Raw genomic sequence first — 13459 nt, forward strand, 5'->3', positions numbered from 1 at the left:
TGCCTTGCCGGAGGGGTTCCCTGTACAAATAGCAGGGAACCTCTGCTTGAGGTCCAGGACCCAGCACCGACAAGGACAGCTCACACCTGCACAGTGTGATAAAGAAAGCAGAACTTGCCTGACGCTCTGGTCCATCCTGATACAACTTTTAAGCGGGAAGTCAAGTGACAAGTAAATGTGTGTGGTTTCTTTTCTTTTTTTTTTTTTTTAAGTGTTAGTTGTTTTTGATATTTTTAAAAAGCTTTTAGGTCACTTGTGGAAGTCAGACCAAACACCATACTGCAGCGAGATGGACTCAGGGAAGGAGCAATCTCGTTTAAGTCTCCATGGAACACCTAATCTTCATCCAGGTAATGGAAGAGAGCTTTGGAGGTGGTGGCTGTTGGGGAAAACTGGGGCTATGAGTATTTCTCTCTTCTCTATGGATCTGGCCAAAAAGGCACAATTGAGTACATCTATATAAAATCTTAGGTAGCATTAACTGGGCTGAATAAATTTTGTAGTGCCTTTTAGCACTAGGATTCTAATAAGCCAGAGAAACACAAAGTAATAACAAATTAGTAATAAGAAATCCACTCTAAGTGAGAGTGAAAATGCTCAATACTGGATGGTTATGGTGAAATGAATATGTCCTTACACTTCTGTATAATTTGGTATAATTTTTTGGAAAGAGATCTGACAACAGGTAGCAAGAACTATTAAAGTGCTTATTCTTTTGAATCCTAATCTCTGTCTTTGGATCTGTCCTAAAGCAATGTTTCTCTCAAAATGTTTTGCAGAACCCTAGGCCCTGAGCTATCCTAAGACAATGTCTTAAAAGTTTTTTTGTTTGATGGATCTCTTTGGCACTCAAATGAACCTCTAGATCCCTTCTTAGAATAAAAACGTTTAATACATAGGATTATAAAATAAGCAATCATATTAATCAGTTGTAAGGAATTTAAATTGTGTTTTAGTGATATATGTACTTATTTATAGATGCATTAAATAACAAGGTATATCAATGGGTCTAATAATCATAGTGTCAAATCCAACAATCATATCCAATAAATGCTATTTTAAGGCATCAGCAACAACTACAATGTGATATAAAAAAATTTTTTTTGTGTGGTTTCTTTTAGTGATCAAGTGACACACTATTAAAACTACCATGGTGTGTTACCTAACATTCATAATTGAAGGCAGTGTAATTTTAATTAGAGGTTGGAAAAGATAAATGTATAGTGTAATTTTTCCCCAAGAAAAATTCTTGTCCTAAGAACCAAAGGTGCTGTGGTTCAAGGGGCACACTCTTCTACTTGGAGGTCAAGGGCAGATTTACATCCCTCCAAAGGCTCTCAGAAGTTCTACATTAAAGAACCATTAACTTTCCTCAAACTCGGATGGCAAGAGAAATTCTGATTAACACTCTTAATATTCCAAAGATCTTGAAGAAACACCATCCTGAGAGAAAAAAAATTTTAAAAAGCTGTCTGCAATGAATTATATTATATGTTATAGTTTGATATACAAGTCAAAACAAAAACAGAAACAAGCCAAAAAACCTCACAACAACCTAAATGCTCAAGACAGGCAGGGTGAATGGGTAAACTAGAAAGCATCAGCTAGATTAAGTACCATGTCATCATTAAAATTATAGTTATGGAGGGTATGTCATGGAAAATCTTGTGGTATAATGTTAGGTTAATAAAAAGATAAAATCATGGTATGCAATTATTACAATCTTGTGTCTAGGACCTGGATGGAAATGAGGAGTAAACGAAAATGAGTTATTATGTTAAAGATGGCAGAACATGGCTGATTTTTTTCCCTTTTATCATTTGTTCAACATGTAGGATTATTTTGGCTGTATCTGATGACACATGCCTGTGGTCTCAACTACGTGGGAGGCTGAGTGCGGGAGGATAGCTTGAGCCCACAAGTTCAAGACCGTCCTGGGCAACATAACAAGACCCCATCTAAAAATAATTTTTTTTTTTTTAAGAAACTAATAGGATGGGAGCACGCTTATGTGCAAACACTATTTCTGAATAGATTTTTGATCTTTTAGCTCAAAACTATTTACTGAATGTCTGCTTCTAGTCTCTCTGTCTGGAGCGACAAGGATAATTAAGAAATGGCCCCTTTCCTCAAAAATGTAGGGAAAAAACCTCAGTCATAGGGATTTTACCACTTTGCAATAGGGGTTTTTTGTTGTTGTTGTTTTGTTTTCTGAACCCAAGGGCTCTCTACTGAGCCACATTCCCAGCCTTCTTTATTTTCATTTTGAGTCAGGATCTCATTAATTTACTAGGCTGACCTTGAACTTGCTACCTCCTTGCCTTAGTCTCCTAAGTAGCTGGGATTACAGGTGTATGCTCCTCCATGCTGACCAATGCCATGTGTCATCAATCTCTTCAGTAATTTCCATTTTCTTTCTTTCTTTCTTTCTTTCTTTTTATTGGTTGTTCAAAACATTACAAAGCTCTTGACATATCATATTTCATACATTTGATTCAAGTGGGTTATGAACTCCCATTTTTACCCCGTATCCAGATTGCAGAATCACATCGGTTACACATCCACATTTTTACATATTGCCATACTAGTGACTGTTGTATTCTGCTATCTTTCCTATCCTCTACTATCCCCCCTCCCCTCCCCTCCCATCTTCTCTCTCTACCCCATCTACTGTAATTCATTTCTCTCCCTTGATTTTTTTCCCTTTCCCCTCACATCCTCTTATATGTAATTTTTTTAAAGAGAGAGGTGAGAGAGAGAGACAGACAGAGAGAATTTTTTTTTAATATTTATTTTTTAGTTTTTGACGGCCACAACATCTTTGCTTGTATGTGGTGCTGAGGATCGAACCCAAGCCGCACGCATGTCAGGCGAGTGCGCTACCGCTTGAGCCACATCCCCAGCCCCTCTTATATGTAATTTTGTATAACAATGAGGGTCTCCTTCCATTTCCATGCAATTTCCCTTCTCTCTCCCTTTCCCTCCCACCTCTCGTCCCTGTTTAATGTTAATCTTCTTCTCATGCTCTTCCTCCCTGCTCTGTTCTTAGTTGCTCTCCTTATATCAAAGAAGACATTGGCATTTGTTTTTTTAGGAATTGGCTAGCTTCACTTAGCATAATCTGCTCTAATGCCATCCATTTCCCTGCAAATTCTATGATTTTGTCATTTTTTAGTGCTGAGTAATACTCCATTGTGTATAAATGCCACATTTTTTTAATCCATTCATCTATTGAAGGGCATCTAAGTTGGTTCCACAGTCTAGCTATTGTGAATTGTGCTGCTATGAACATTGATGTAGCAGTATCCCTATAGTACGCTCTTTTAAGGACTTCAGGGAATAGTCCGAGAAGGGCAATAGCTGGGTCAAATGGTGATTCCATTCCCAGCTTTCCCAGGAATCTCCATACTGCTTTCCAAATTGGCTGCACCAATTTGCAGTCCCACCAGCAATGTACAAGTGTACCCTTTTCCCCACATCCTCGCCAGCACTTGTTGTTGACTTCATAATGGCTGCTAATCTTACTGGAGTGAGATGGTATCTTAGGGTGGTTTTGATTTGCATTTCTCTGACTGCTAGAGATGGTGAGCATTTTTTCATGTACTTGTTGATTGATTGTATGTCCTCCTCTGAGAAGTGTCTGTTCAGGTCCTTGGCCCATTTGTTGATTGGTTATTTGTTTTCTTATTGCTTAATTTTTTGAGTTCTTTGTATACTCTGGATAAGTAATTTCCATTTTCATCCTACAGACGTCATTGGAACTTGGAGTTTGCGCAACAGAGAACAGCTCAGAAAAAGGAAAGCTGAAGCACAAGAGAAGCAAACTTCACAATGGCTACTTGGGTATGGTATCATGACAAGGGGAAAAGAACTCTTTGTTGAGCATATGTTACATGGGAAGAAGCACGTCTCACTCCACCTTCACAACAATCTGTCAATCAAGTGTTCCTATTTTACTAGTCTCCACTGGGTTAAATCTTTTGCCTAGAGTCACAACATAAAGTAGTGGCAATAGAATTTTATTCCTTGTCTCTGCTTTTTATTAAAGCACTGGGTGGCCAACTAAATTATATTGTAGAGAAGCCTGTTGTTGGATAGTGCTAGTAATAGAAATAGGGGAGCATCTTGTAATGGGGAGTGGGGACCACGGTAGAGGATATATATCTCTGCTAGTAAAAGGCTTGCGGAGCGAGTCTGATGAACTCTCCTCAGAGTAAACCCAAACCTTGTGCATGAGTGACAGAGTTTAGGAGTTCTAAATCTCCCCTCAAAGTGACTCAGGGAGGAAAGAGAGGAACATGATCAATCAGGCAGCATCTAACTGTATCCATTTAGAATAGGATTGTGACCATAGGAGACTTGCTTGAATGCAGAAAGAAAACAGGTGCCCCAAAAGCCCAAAATATAGCACCCATCCAAGCCAGAGGCTCTGGGCTTCAGCACTATTGATACCACCCACGTGTTCTAGCTGCTTGGTGGCATTTTCTGGTCTGTATATACCAACGGCACCTCCTTCCTCCTACCCCAGTTGTGACAGGCAAAATGTCTCTAGATGTCGTTGTCAAATGCTTCTGGGGTGAGGTGGGGTGGGGAGGAGGTGACATAAATCACTCTCAGTTTCAAACCATTGATCTAAGCAAAGCATTCCTCGAGAAAGGGCATTTGTCACTCCCCCCAGAAGAGTGCTGGCTGCTCTGCTGGCACAGATGTTCCTGTAACACCAATTAACTTATGTATGATTGGCAAATAGGAAAATGATGTCAGTACAATGTGGAAGTTGCGTTGGCTCATTTTTCCTTGTCAGAAGGAGTCAGAACAGTGGGAACAGAACGGAAACCTTCGGCAGGAAGGGAAGGCTGTGGCTTGGCTGCTGTGAAGGCAGGAACCTTTTAAGCACGCGCCTGGGCCTCCCTCCCAGAGAGACACATGCTGGCCTTGCATGTTCTGCTCTCCATCATGTGGCAGCTTGCACTTGTTCCTGTGCCCAGCTTAGTGGCTCAGAGCTCAGGTCCCAGCAACAGTGAACCTGAAACGACTCTGTTGCCTTTCCACATTCTTACCTGATGTAGCCTCCAGCCAGGCTAAACTGCCTGTCTGGACCAACCAAGGTATCTCCCTGTTGCCAATTGTTTCTGTTCGTGTTCAAAAGTTGCATAGGTTTTGTAGGGTTTGTCCCAAGTCTCCTCCCCACCCCCCCCCCATAGTCACTGTTTTTTGTTGTTGTTGTTGTTATGGGGGATTGAACTCGGGGATCTCAACCACTGAGCCACATCTCCAGCCTAGGTCTCACTGAGTTGCTTAGTTGCTCAGGCTGGCTTTGATCCTCCTGCCTCAGCCTCCCAAGTCCCTGGGATTACAGGTGTGTGCCACTGAGCTTGGCCACTGTTCTTTCTTTGTGGTTTTGCAGAGAGTAAGGGCTTTCAGGAATGCACACATGATTTTAAAGCAGAAACTCCGTCCCTGGGTCCCATGACAGTGACTTTGTTGAAGATCATCCAATTAGCTCCCCAGCCCCACACCCAGTGATAACCTCCTGATCATTACTTGGTTTCCCAAGGACTTGCCTCCAGAGATAGAGAGCATCTGTTTACCTTGCACTTGTCCGTCAGTCCAAGTATTCTCTGTTGTATGGCTCTGTATTGCTCACTGTTCACTTAAAAACTGGTCTTGAAGTTTATCTATCAATCTCTCTGAGTCTTGTTGATGAGCTCTGATAAATGGAGATAGTATCACTGTGCTGACAGAATTGGTTTTCTGAGCTTAATGAACTGAGAGGACAAAGTTGAGGACCTCACTGAAGTAGAAGGTGCCTTAGTGACCTTGGCACCTGGCTAGACTTGCTCTGATGACCCTCTCCATGCTGTTCCCTTTTCTCACCATAAGGTACAGTGAAATCTTACTGATTTCAGAGAAAGGCAGCAGAGTGTAAAGGTTAAGCGTCTGACTGATGAGCCAGAACAACTAGACTTGAAGCCTGACTCCCCCAATTCCAAGCTGTTAACCTTGGACAAGTTATTCAACCTCTCTGTGCCTCAGTTTTGTCACCTGCAAAATAGAGATAATAGTATCCACCACCAGGCTAATGTGAAGATTATATGAGATAAGAGAAAAAGTAGATTCCTTACGACAGTGCCAGACACATAGGAAGGTCTATAAGTGTTTCCTGTATTAATATGAGAGTAATAATTTGTACTGTATTTGAATGATGCATTCATGTAAATTATTATAGGTTATTCTTACAACTACCATGTTAAGTTCGGGAGACACTATTTACTTCATTTTACCTAAAAGGAAGCTAAGACATAGAAAGCTTTAGTGACTTACCCATGACCATGAGAAAGTACAGACTCAAGTTCATTTTACCCATTATTTTACCCAGATCTCCTCATATGGGGATCTATGAACTAAGTTATTTTGTAATTAATATGTAAGAAAAAGTGTTTCCTGAAGAATTCAGATATAGCATCATTTTTTTTTAACCTGACAATAACCTTGTAACCTGTCTTGTTACCTTGGTTACTTGGAGTAATAGTTCAAAGCTGTCATAACCATCACTTCAATTTTCCTTTTCTTCTGTATGATTTTAAATATTTACTTTGCACTAAGTACATATGCACTTTTTTTTTTATCTTGACTTCAAACTGTTTTTGGTGAGGTAATCTTTTAAGAAACTTTTTTATTATAAAGAATTTCAAACACACCCAAATGCAGAACAAGGTATATATCTTTTAAATGTGTGAGGAACTCTGAGCACTATCAAAACACAAGACACATTGGTTTCATTTCCAAAGAATGCCTCGCTTACTGAAAGAAATATGGTCTCCTTAGGAAGAACGCAGCATGGGCAGCCTATGTTCTTTGCCTTAAGCAAGATACAATAAATCCTTCAGGAGAAGGAAGCAAGAAGAGCATTTCAACCCCTGTTCTGTTAGAGAAGGCTCCATGAGCGGGTAGTGTGGAACAGAATTTCAATAGGTTTAGAAAAATGATGAAATGCTTATTTATAGTACCTTCCCCACCCCCCAGCCCATCTGTATTAGCCATCTGTATTTGGTTATATTCGCAGGGCCTAACAATTTGTCATTGGCTTCAATTTCCGCACAAGTCCTTTCATCTTCTAGATCTTTAATGCATTAATTAGGTATAATATGGCCACTAAGGCCTTTCCACCAAGCATCTTAACCTCAAAGAAAATTTTTTTGTTTGTTTGTTTTTGCAGTTTTGACTCCATTTACAGTAAACCTCATGTGATAGCTACTGTAGCTCCTTAGTTCTTTACAGAAGACTAAACCATCCGCCTGCAGATGAGGAGTCCTGCCTCAATCGTAGATCTAGAAACTCAATTGTATCTTCACCTAGGAGACAATAGGGCTGCCTCACACAGACTCAGCCCAAGAGATGAGTGTATAAACCAGAATGCCATGTTCTTTTTTTTCCCCAATATATTTTTACTTGTAGATGGACATTGTACTTTATTTTATTTACTTATTTATTTTTGTAGGGTGCTGAGGATCGAACCCAGTGCTTCATATGTGTTAGGCAAGCGCTCTGCCACTGAGCCACAGCCCCAGTCCCCATGTTCTCAATTTATAGCAGGAATTATGCATTTTCCATGATCAAACTTTAAGCACACACAATCAAACACACACACACACACACACACACACACAGTACACTGGTAAGCAAGGCATCACAGCCAAAAAGTCCTGAAGGAACATTTCCTAACAATTTAGAACATTCTAGCACTGTTCATTTTACAAACAAGGAGACTGAGACCCAGAGAAACTGAATGAGTTGTTCAAGGTCGTGCAACAAGGCTGTGAGGGACTTGGGACTGTTATTAGAAGCATTTGAGCTCCGTAGCCCTGTTGCTGACACTAATTCTAATCTTTCTGCAGAGAACAGAAAAAACGCAGGCAGCAGAAAACAGGAAGACAAAGAGGCCAAAAGAGACAACAAAATGCAGAACTGAAGGTGAAGCCTTGGTCACGAAGAGAAAAAAAGATGATGGGGAAAGCACTGGCACCTTCAGAGAAAGAAACGGAGCCGCCTGGGCGGGTAATGGTAGTCTCCCCGCAAAAAATGGTGACCAAGGAACATTCTTCTGAAACACACCAAGAAAACATCATGCCTGAGGAAAATTCTTCTGAGTACCAAGAAACAGTACTACAAAACCATTCTTCTGAAACAGGCCAGTCTTTGGCTGCACCTGAAACCCTCTCTCCCAAAATGTGCCAAGAATCAGCTGCACCTCATGACCATTGTCCAGAAGAATGTCAAGACATGGCTGAGCCCCAAGTCCTCACTCCTAATACTTGCCAAGAAATAGCTATAGTTCAAAATCATCCTTTTAAAATGTGGCAAAATATCACCCAACCCAAAGTTCTCTCTCTTGAAATGTGTCAGGAAACCGCTGGTGCCCAAACTCTTCCTTCTACAACATCTGAATATGTAGCTGACCTGGAAGGTTGCTCTCCTGAAGCATCCCCCCAACCAGATGTGCCGAAAGGGTGCCCTCTTGATACCTACCAAAACACAGCTGGATTAGAGGAATTCAATTCTGAACCAGATCAAGGAACAGCTGAGACTAAAAGCTTTTTTCTCAAAACACAAGAAATAGTTGTGCCTAAAGATCTTTCTACAAAAACATGCCAAGAAACAGTTGAACCTGAATGTTTCCCTTATGAAACACAAAAAGAAATAACTGCGCTTCAAACCTCCTCTCCTGAAACAATCCAAGAAACATCTGCTCTTGAAGAATATTCACCTGACACAAACCAAGAAACACCTGGGCCTGAAGAATATTCACCGGAGGCATCTGGGCCTGAAGACCTCTCCATTAAGACATATAAGAATTCGGATTCGACTAAACAGTGCCTTCCAGAACCAAGTGCAGAAACCGTTTGGCCCCAAGGCCAGGATCCTAAAGCAGACCAGGAAGAGGCTAAGGATGGTAACACTTCCCCTCAAGGTAGGGGGCTGTTCATAGGTACATTTCAGCCAGTCTTCATTTACAGGCTTCTTTGATGAGAACTACTTATTTCAGTGGCACGATAATATCATTGGCTAATTTCAAATAAAATACATTTTCATGCAACCAACATTCTGTGTTGGCACATTTCCAAAGGATTAAAAGAAAATAATTGAAATGCAAGCCTGTACCATAGGTACTTTTGCATACTATCCATTTTGAGAATCTATAGTCAGTGAAATGAATCCCGGTATATAGTATGCATTATGTGCAGAATATTTTAGAAGGATAATTGAGATTAACAAGAAAGCCTAATGAATGAAGTTTTCTGGAAAATGGAATTTTCCTGATAAACTAAAGGCAAGGAAATTCATAATACAAGGTACTAAGGATGCTAGAGAACTCATTCTTGTAAATTTCAATGGGTTTACCAAAAACCCAAATTTGTTCCTGAAAAGCTTTTCCCCAAGCATTGTATTTTGAAAATACTGTGACCAACCTTTCTTTAATTTGGTTTGCCTTGGACAAAACTGAGAACACTGATTCTCTTTGTATTTTACTATATAGACAGATAAGAAATGGGCCAAGGGCTGAGAGGTGAGCTCAGTTGTAGAGCGCTTGCCTAGCATGCATGATCTCCAGACCACAAAAACAACAACAAAAAACACACATATAAATAAATAAAAACTGAAAAGAAAGAAAGAGAAATGGGCAAGCCTATTAGGTCAGAATTACCCTCCAGGAAATCTTTCTCAAAAGAAAGCCCTTTGGTAGCTTATTTGCTCTTTCTGCTAAAGTATGAGTACAACAAAAACATGAAGTTAGCCGGCTTCCAATTAAAGCAGGTTTTGAGATACTACTAAAAAGAAATACATTTTAAAAAGAACTCGCATGAAGCTCTACTTGTACTTACGGGAGCGCTTCTTGTTCTACCTGGTTTCTAACAGTTGCATGCCAATATGGGCATGCAATTAATGCTCATTTTATTTTTGGTTTTATCTTACCAAACAAATGGGAATATCTACTTCTTTGCTGATTATTAAAGTAATAAAGATATATTATAATAAATTCAAGCAATTTAAAGTGAATATAGCCCAAGTGTTTCTTGGTATGTGTCAGGTGAATATTCTTCAGGAGCAGATGATACCATCCATCTCCAGTCCCCAAGTGTTATAAAAGTTTATTTTAACAAATGAGCTAGTACTATAATTCTTTGCTGTGACTTTCATTTATATTATGTATTGTGGCCATCTTTATGACATCTTATATAACAGCTGCAAAGTATTGTGCTCTATGTAGGGACAATAATTTGTCCAATCAATCCATATAATGATCAACATTTAGATTACTGCCAAGTTTTACCTTTACAACAATGTTCATTGAACATCATTGGGAGTCCAATTTACTTATGTAACATGAATTTAGTACTTTCTGTATGTCTTGTATTAAATATTTTACATGAATTAATTTATTCAACTTTTCAAACAATATTAGTTTAAATAATATTCCCCACTTTATATAGGAGGAAACAAGGCACCGAAAGCTTATTTGTCTGATTATTTCCTTTGGGTGTGTCCTAGAAATTGAATTGCTGGGCCCATAGAGTACTCTTCATTTGAATATGTTCGTAAGTCTAGTCTCCAGAAATGTAGCAGTTCACACACACCAAAATTTATATAAATGTCTTTTCTCTGCATCCTTGTTAGCACTGCATATAACATTTAAAAATTTTTGCCAGGGCTGGAGCACAGCTCAGTGGTAGAGTGCTTGCCTAGGGAAAAAAAATTCTTTTAATTATTCTAAATATATATTATAAACATTTTTCCAGTTGTTTGTGATTTAATTTTGCTTATAGTGGGTTTTGCCATATAGAATTTTAATTTTTAGGAATTCAAACTTGTTACTCTTTTCCTTTCTGGTCTGTGTCTTGCTTAAAATCCTAAGATTAGAAAAACACTGTTACTTCCATAACATGATTTTTAAATATTTCAATGTCTACTTAATCTGAAATTTATTTTTGTAAATGGTATGAGGTAAGTTTGCTTTTTCTCCTTCAATTGTTCCAGTACTATTTATTGAACCTCTTTTTGTGTTTCATTTGATTTTTCAGAAGTGAAAGAAAAACCCAAAGTAGAAGAACAAGAAATACCAGCAATTCCACATGATCCTCAAGAAATTCATCCAGAAAATGATGTCTATAGTTATGTTTTGTTTTAACAATGCTCAACCATAAAGTTGTATTCCAATGGAAAGTTCATCTTAATATGTTATGTGTGTGATTTTCTCAAAATATTATAGAAATCTCTGTAATTTTCATTAATATTTTAACCTAGTTTTTTTTCCATTTGTAGGACATATTTGAGTGTGAGGACTAACATGTTTTAAGGCTTTAATATAGACAATATTCTGCTAAAAGTGTGTGTGTGTGTGTGTGTGTGTGTACACGTGTGGGTATGTGTATATATACATATGGGGGCAGTTGTGGAAGGAAGAGACAAAAGAAAGGGTGAATAATTGATTTTCCCTCTAAGAACAAACATTTATTTGATTAATTCTTAAGAACTGGTAATTGACTAAATCTTGACATTTAAAATTTGGGGAGTATATAGTTTTCTTGTGTTTTGTGTTCAATTATTGATGTCACAGTAACATCCAATTTTTATTTAGTCTTTAGTTGGTTCTTTTAGCTAATTTGAATAATTTTTGTTCTGGGACTTCTTAAAGATATTTTGGAATGAAGATGAACATAGTCTACTTTTGTATTTGAGTTTGGATTTTTTATTTTTACTTTTTAAATATTGTATTTGTGAAAAATGTACATTAAAGCATTACTACATGCTTAACTGTGTGGACAGCGTCATGGTAGTCCTAGGGGGGCTGGAAGTCCTATATGGCACATAGTCCTTGCTTTTCAGGAGTTTTGATTTAGCTTCATGAGGAATAAACCAGAAAACAAGTTATCCCAGGAGAGCTGAGATGTAGCAGTGATAGACTGCTTGTCTAGTGTGTGTGAAGCCTTGGTTCAAATTCCAATATTAAAAAAAATAAAGAGAAAAAAAAATGGAAAGAAGGGAAGAAAATACTAAGTACCAGTGCCATTTGAATAGTAGATACAGTTGAAGGAATGGTCGCCTGTGGGTGGAGTAGAACTTTTTTTTTTTTTTAACATTTACTTTTCGGTGGACACAACATTTTTATTTTATTTTGTGTGGTGCTGAGGATCGAACCCAGCGCCCCTCGCATGCCAGGGGAGCATTACCGCTTGAGCCACATCCCCAGACCCTGGAGTAGAACTTTGAATGATGGGGAAGATTTGCACAAGTGAGAACAGCAGTTTGAGAAGCATGCGTTTAAGACATGTTTGAGGCAGCTGCATACAAACTACAGTTAATGTAAAGCCTACATGGAGTTGGCTTGCATGCTAAATGTCTTTTGTTAGCTAATCTATAGTTGGAGAGTAGAGAAATCTGCAAACCTAAGAAGTATATCACTTGGTAGGCTACAGGGAGGTAATTGAGACTGTTGAAAGTGGAGTGGCAGTTTTTGTAATTTAGGAACATTCATCTGGTGATGATGGTCAAGAAGAACTGAAAGTGACAAAAAAAAAAAAAAAAAAAATCCAGAGGCAGGAATAGCAGCTATTCTTGATATCTGAAAAGTTTTCCTTCTGCTATTACAGGGGACTAATAGTAAAGGATATTTTTGCAAATAAAGGTTCATTCTGCAAGAAGGCAACTGCACAAACTCTCCATACAGGGCTTGTGCTAGGTACAAGCTATATTGAAAAATACAGGATCCCAGGCCCTTGGGCATTCATGGTACAGAGCACTGGTTCTTTCAACCCTCACAGCACATGAGAATCACTGCAGAAGACTTTAAAAATACCCATGTCCAGATTCCTCCCCTGTGGATTTTATTATTATTATTATTGGTAGAAGAGATTGAATCCAAGGGCACTTAACCATTGAGCCACATCCTCAGCCCTTTTTATTTTGTTTTTTAAATTTGGAGACAGGGTCCCACTAAGTTGCTTAGGGCCTCCCTAAATTGCTGAGGCTGACTTTGAACTTGTCATCCTCCTGTCTCCACCTCCCAAACCACCAGGATTGCAGGAGTGTGCCACCATACCCAGCTTGCTCAGGGGGGATTCTGATTCCCCTATCTTGGATGACATCTGTACATGGTCCATTTATTTTTAAGTTGTGCTTTAAATAATTTTTTTTTTTAAATAAGCACTCTACTGACTAAACTATACTCTCAGCTCTGATCTGTAATCTTTTTTTAAAATATTTTATTTACATTTTAGTTTTCGGCAGACACAACATCTTTGTTTGTATGTGGTGCTGAGGATCGAACCCAGGCCACACCCATGCCAGAGGAGCGCGCTACCACTTGAGCCACATCCCCAGCCCCTTTAAATAATTTTTTAAGAAATAATTTTATAATTACAGAAAAGTTATAAAGATATTTTAAAAAGTTCCTGTATAC

General features: G+C 38.7%; 1 protein-coding gene across 1 annotated transcript; it reads left to right on the forward strand.

Annotated features, from left to right (window-relative positions):
- The first annotated feature begins 289 nt into the window (after positions 1 to 289).
- On the forward strand, positions 290 to 11188 carry Hemgn (hemogen). The gene is made up of 4 exons (XM_076841141.2): positions 290 to 350; positions 3750 to 3843; positions 7899 to 8971; positions 11082 to 11188. Exons 1-4 carry the CDS (start codon positions 290 to 292, stop codon positions 11186 to 11188), a joined length of 1335 nt encoding a protein of 444 aa, XP_076697256.2.
- The last annotated feature ends 2271 nt before the right edge of the window (positions 11189 to 13459 follow it).

This window comes from Callospermophilus lateralis, chromosome 2, assembly GCF_048772815.1.
Source record: "Callospermophilus lateralis isolate mCalLat2 chromosome 2, mCalLat2.hap1, whole genome shotgun sequence".
NCBI lineage: Eukaryota > Metazoa > Chordata > Mammalia > Rodentia > Sciuridae > Callospermophilus > Callospermophilus lateralis.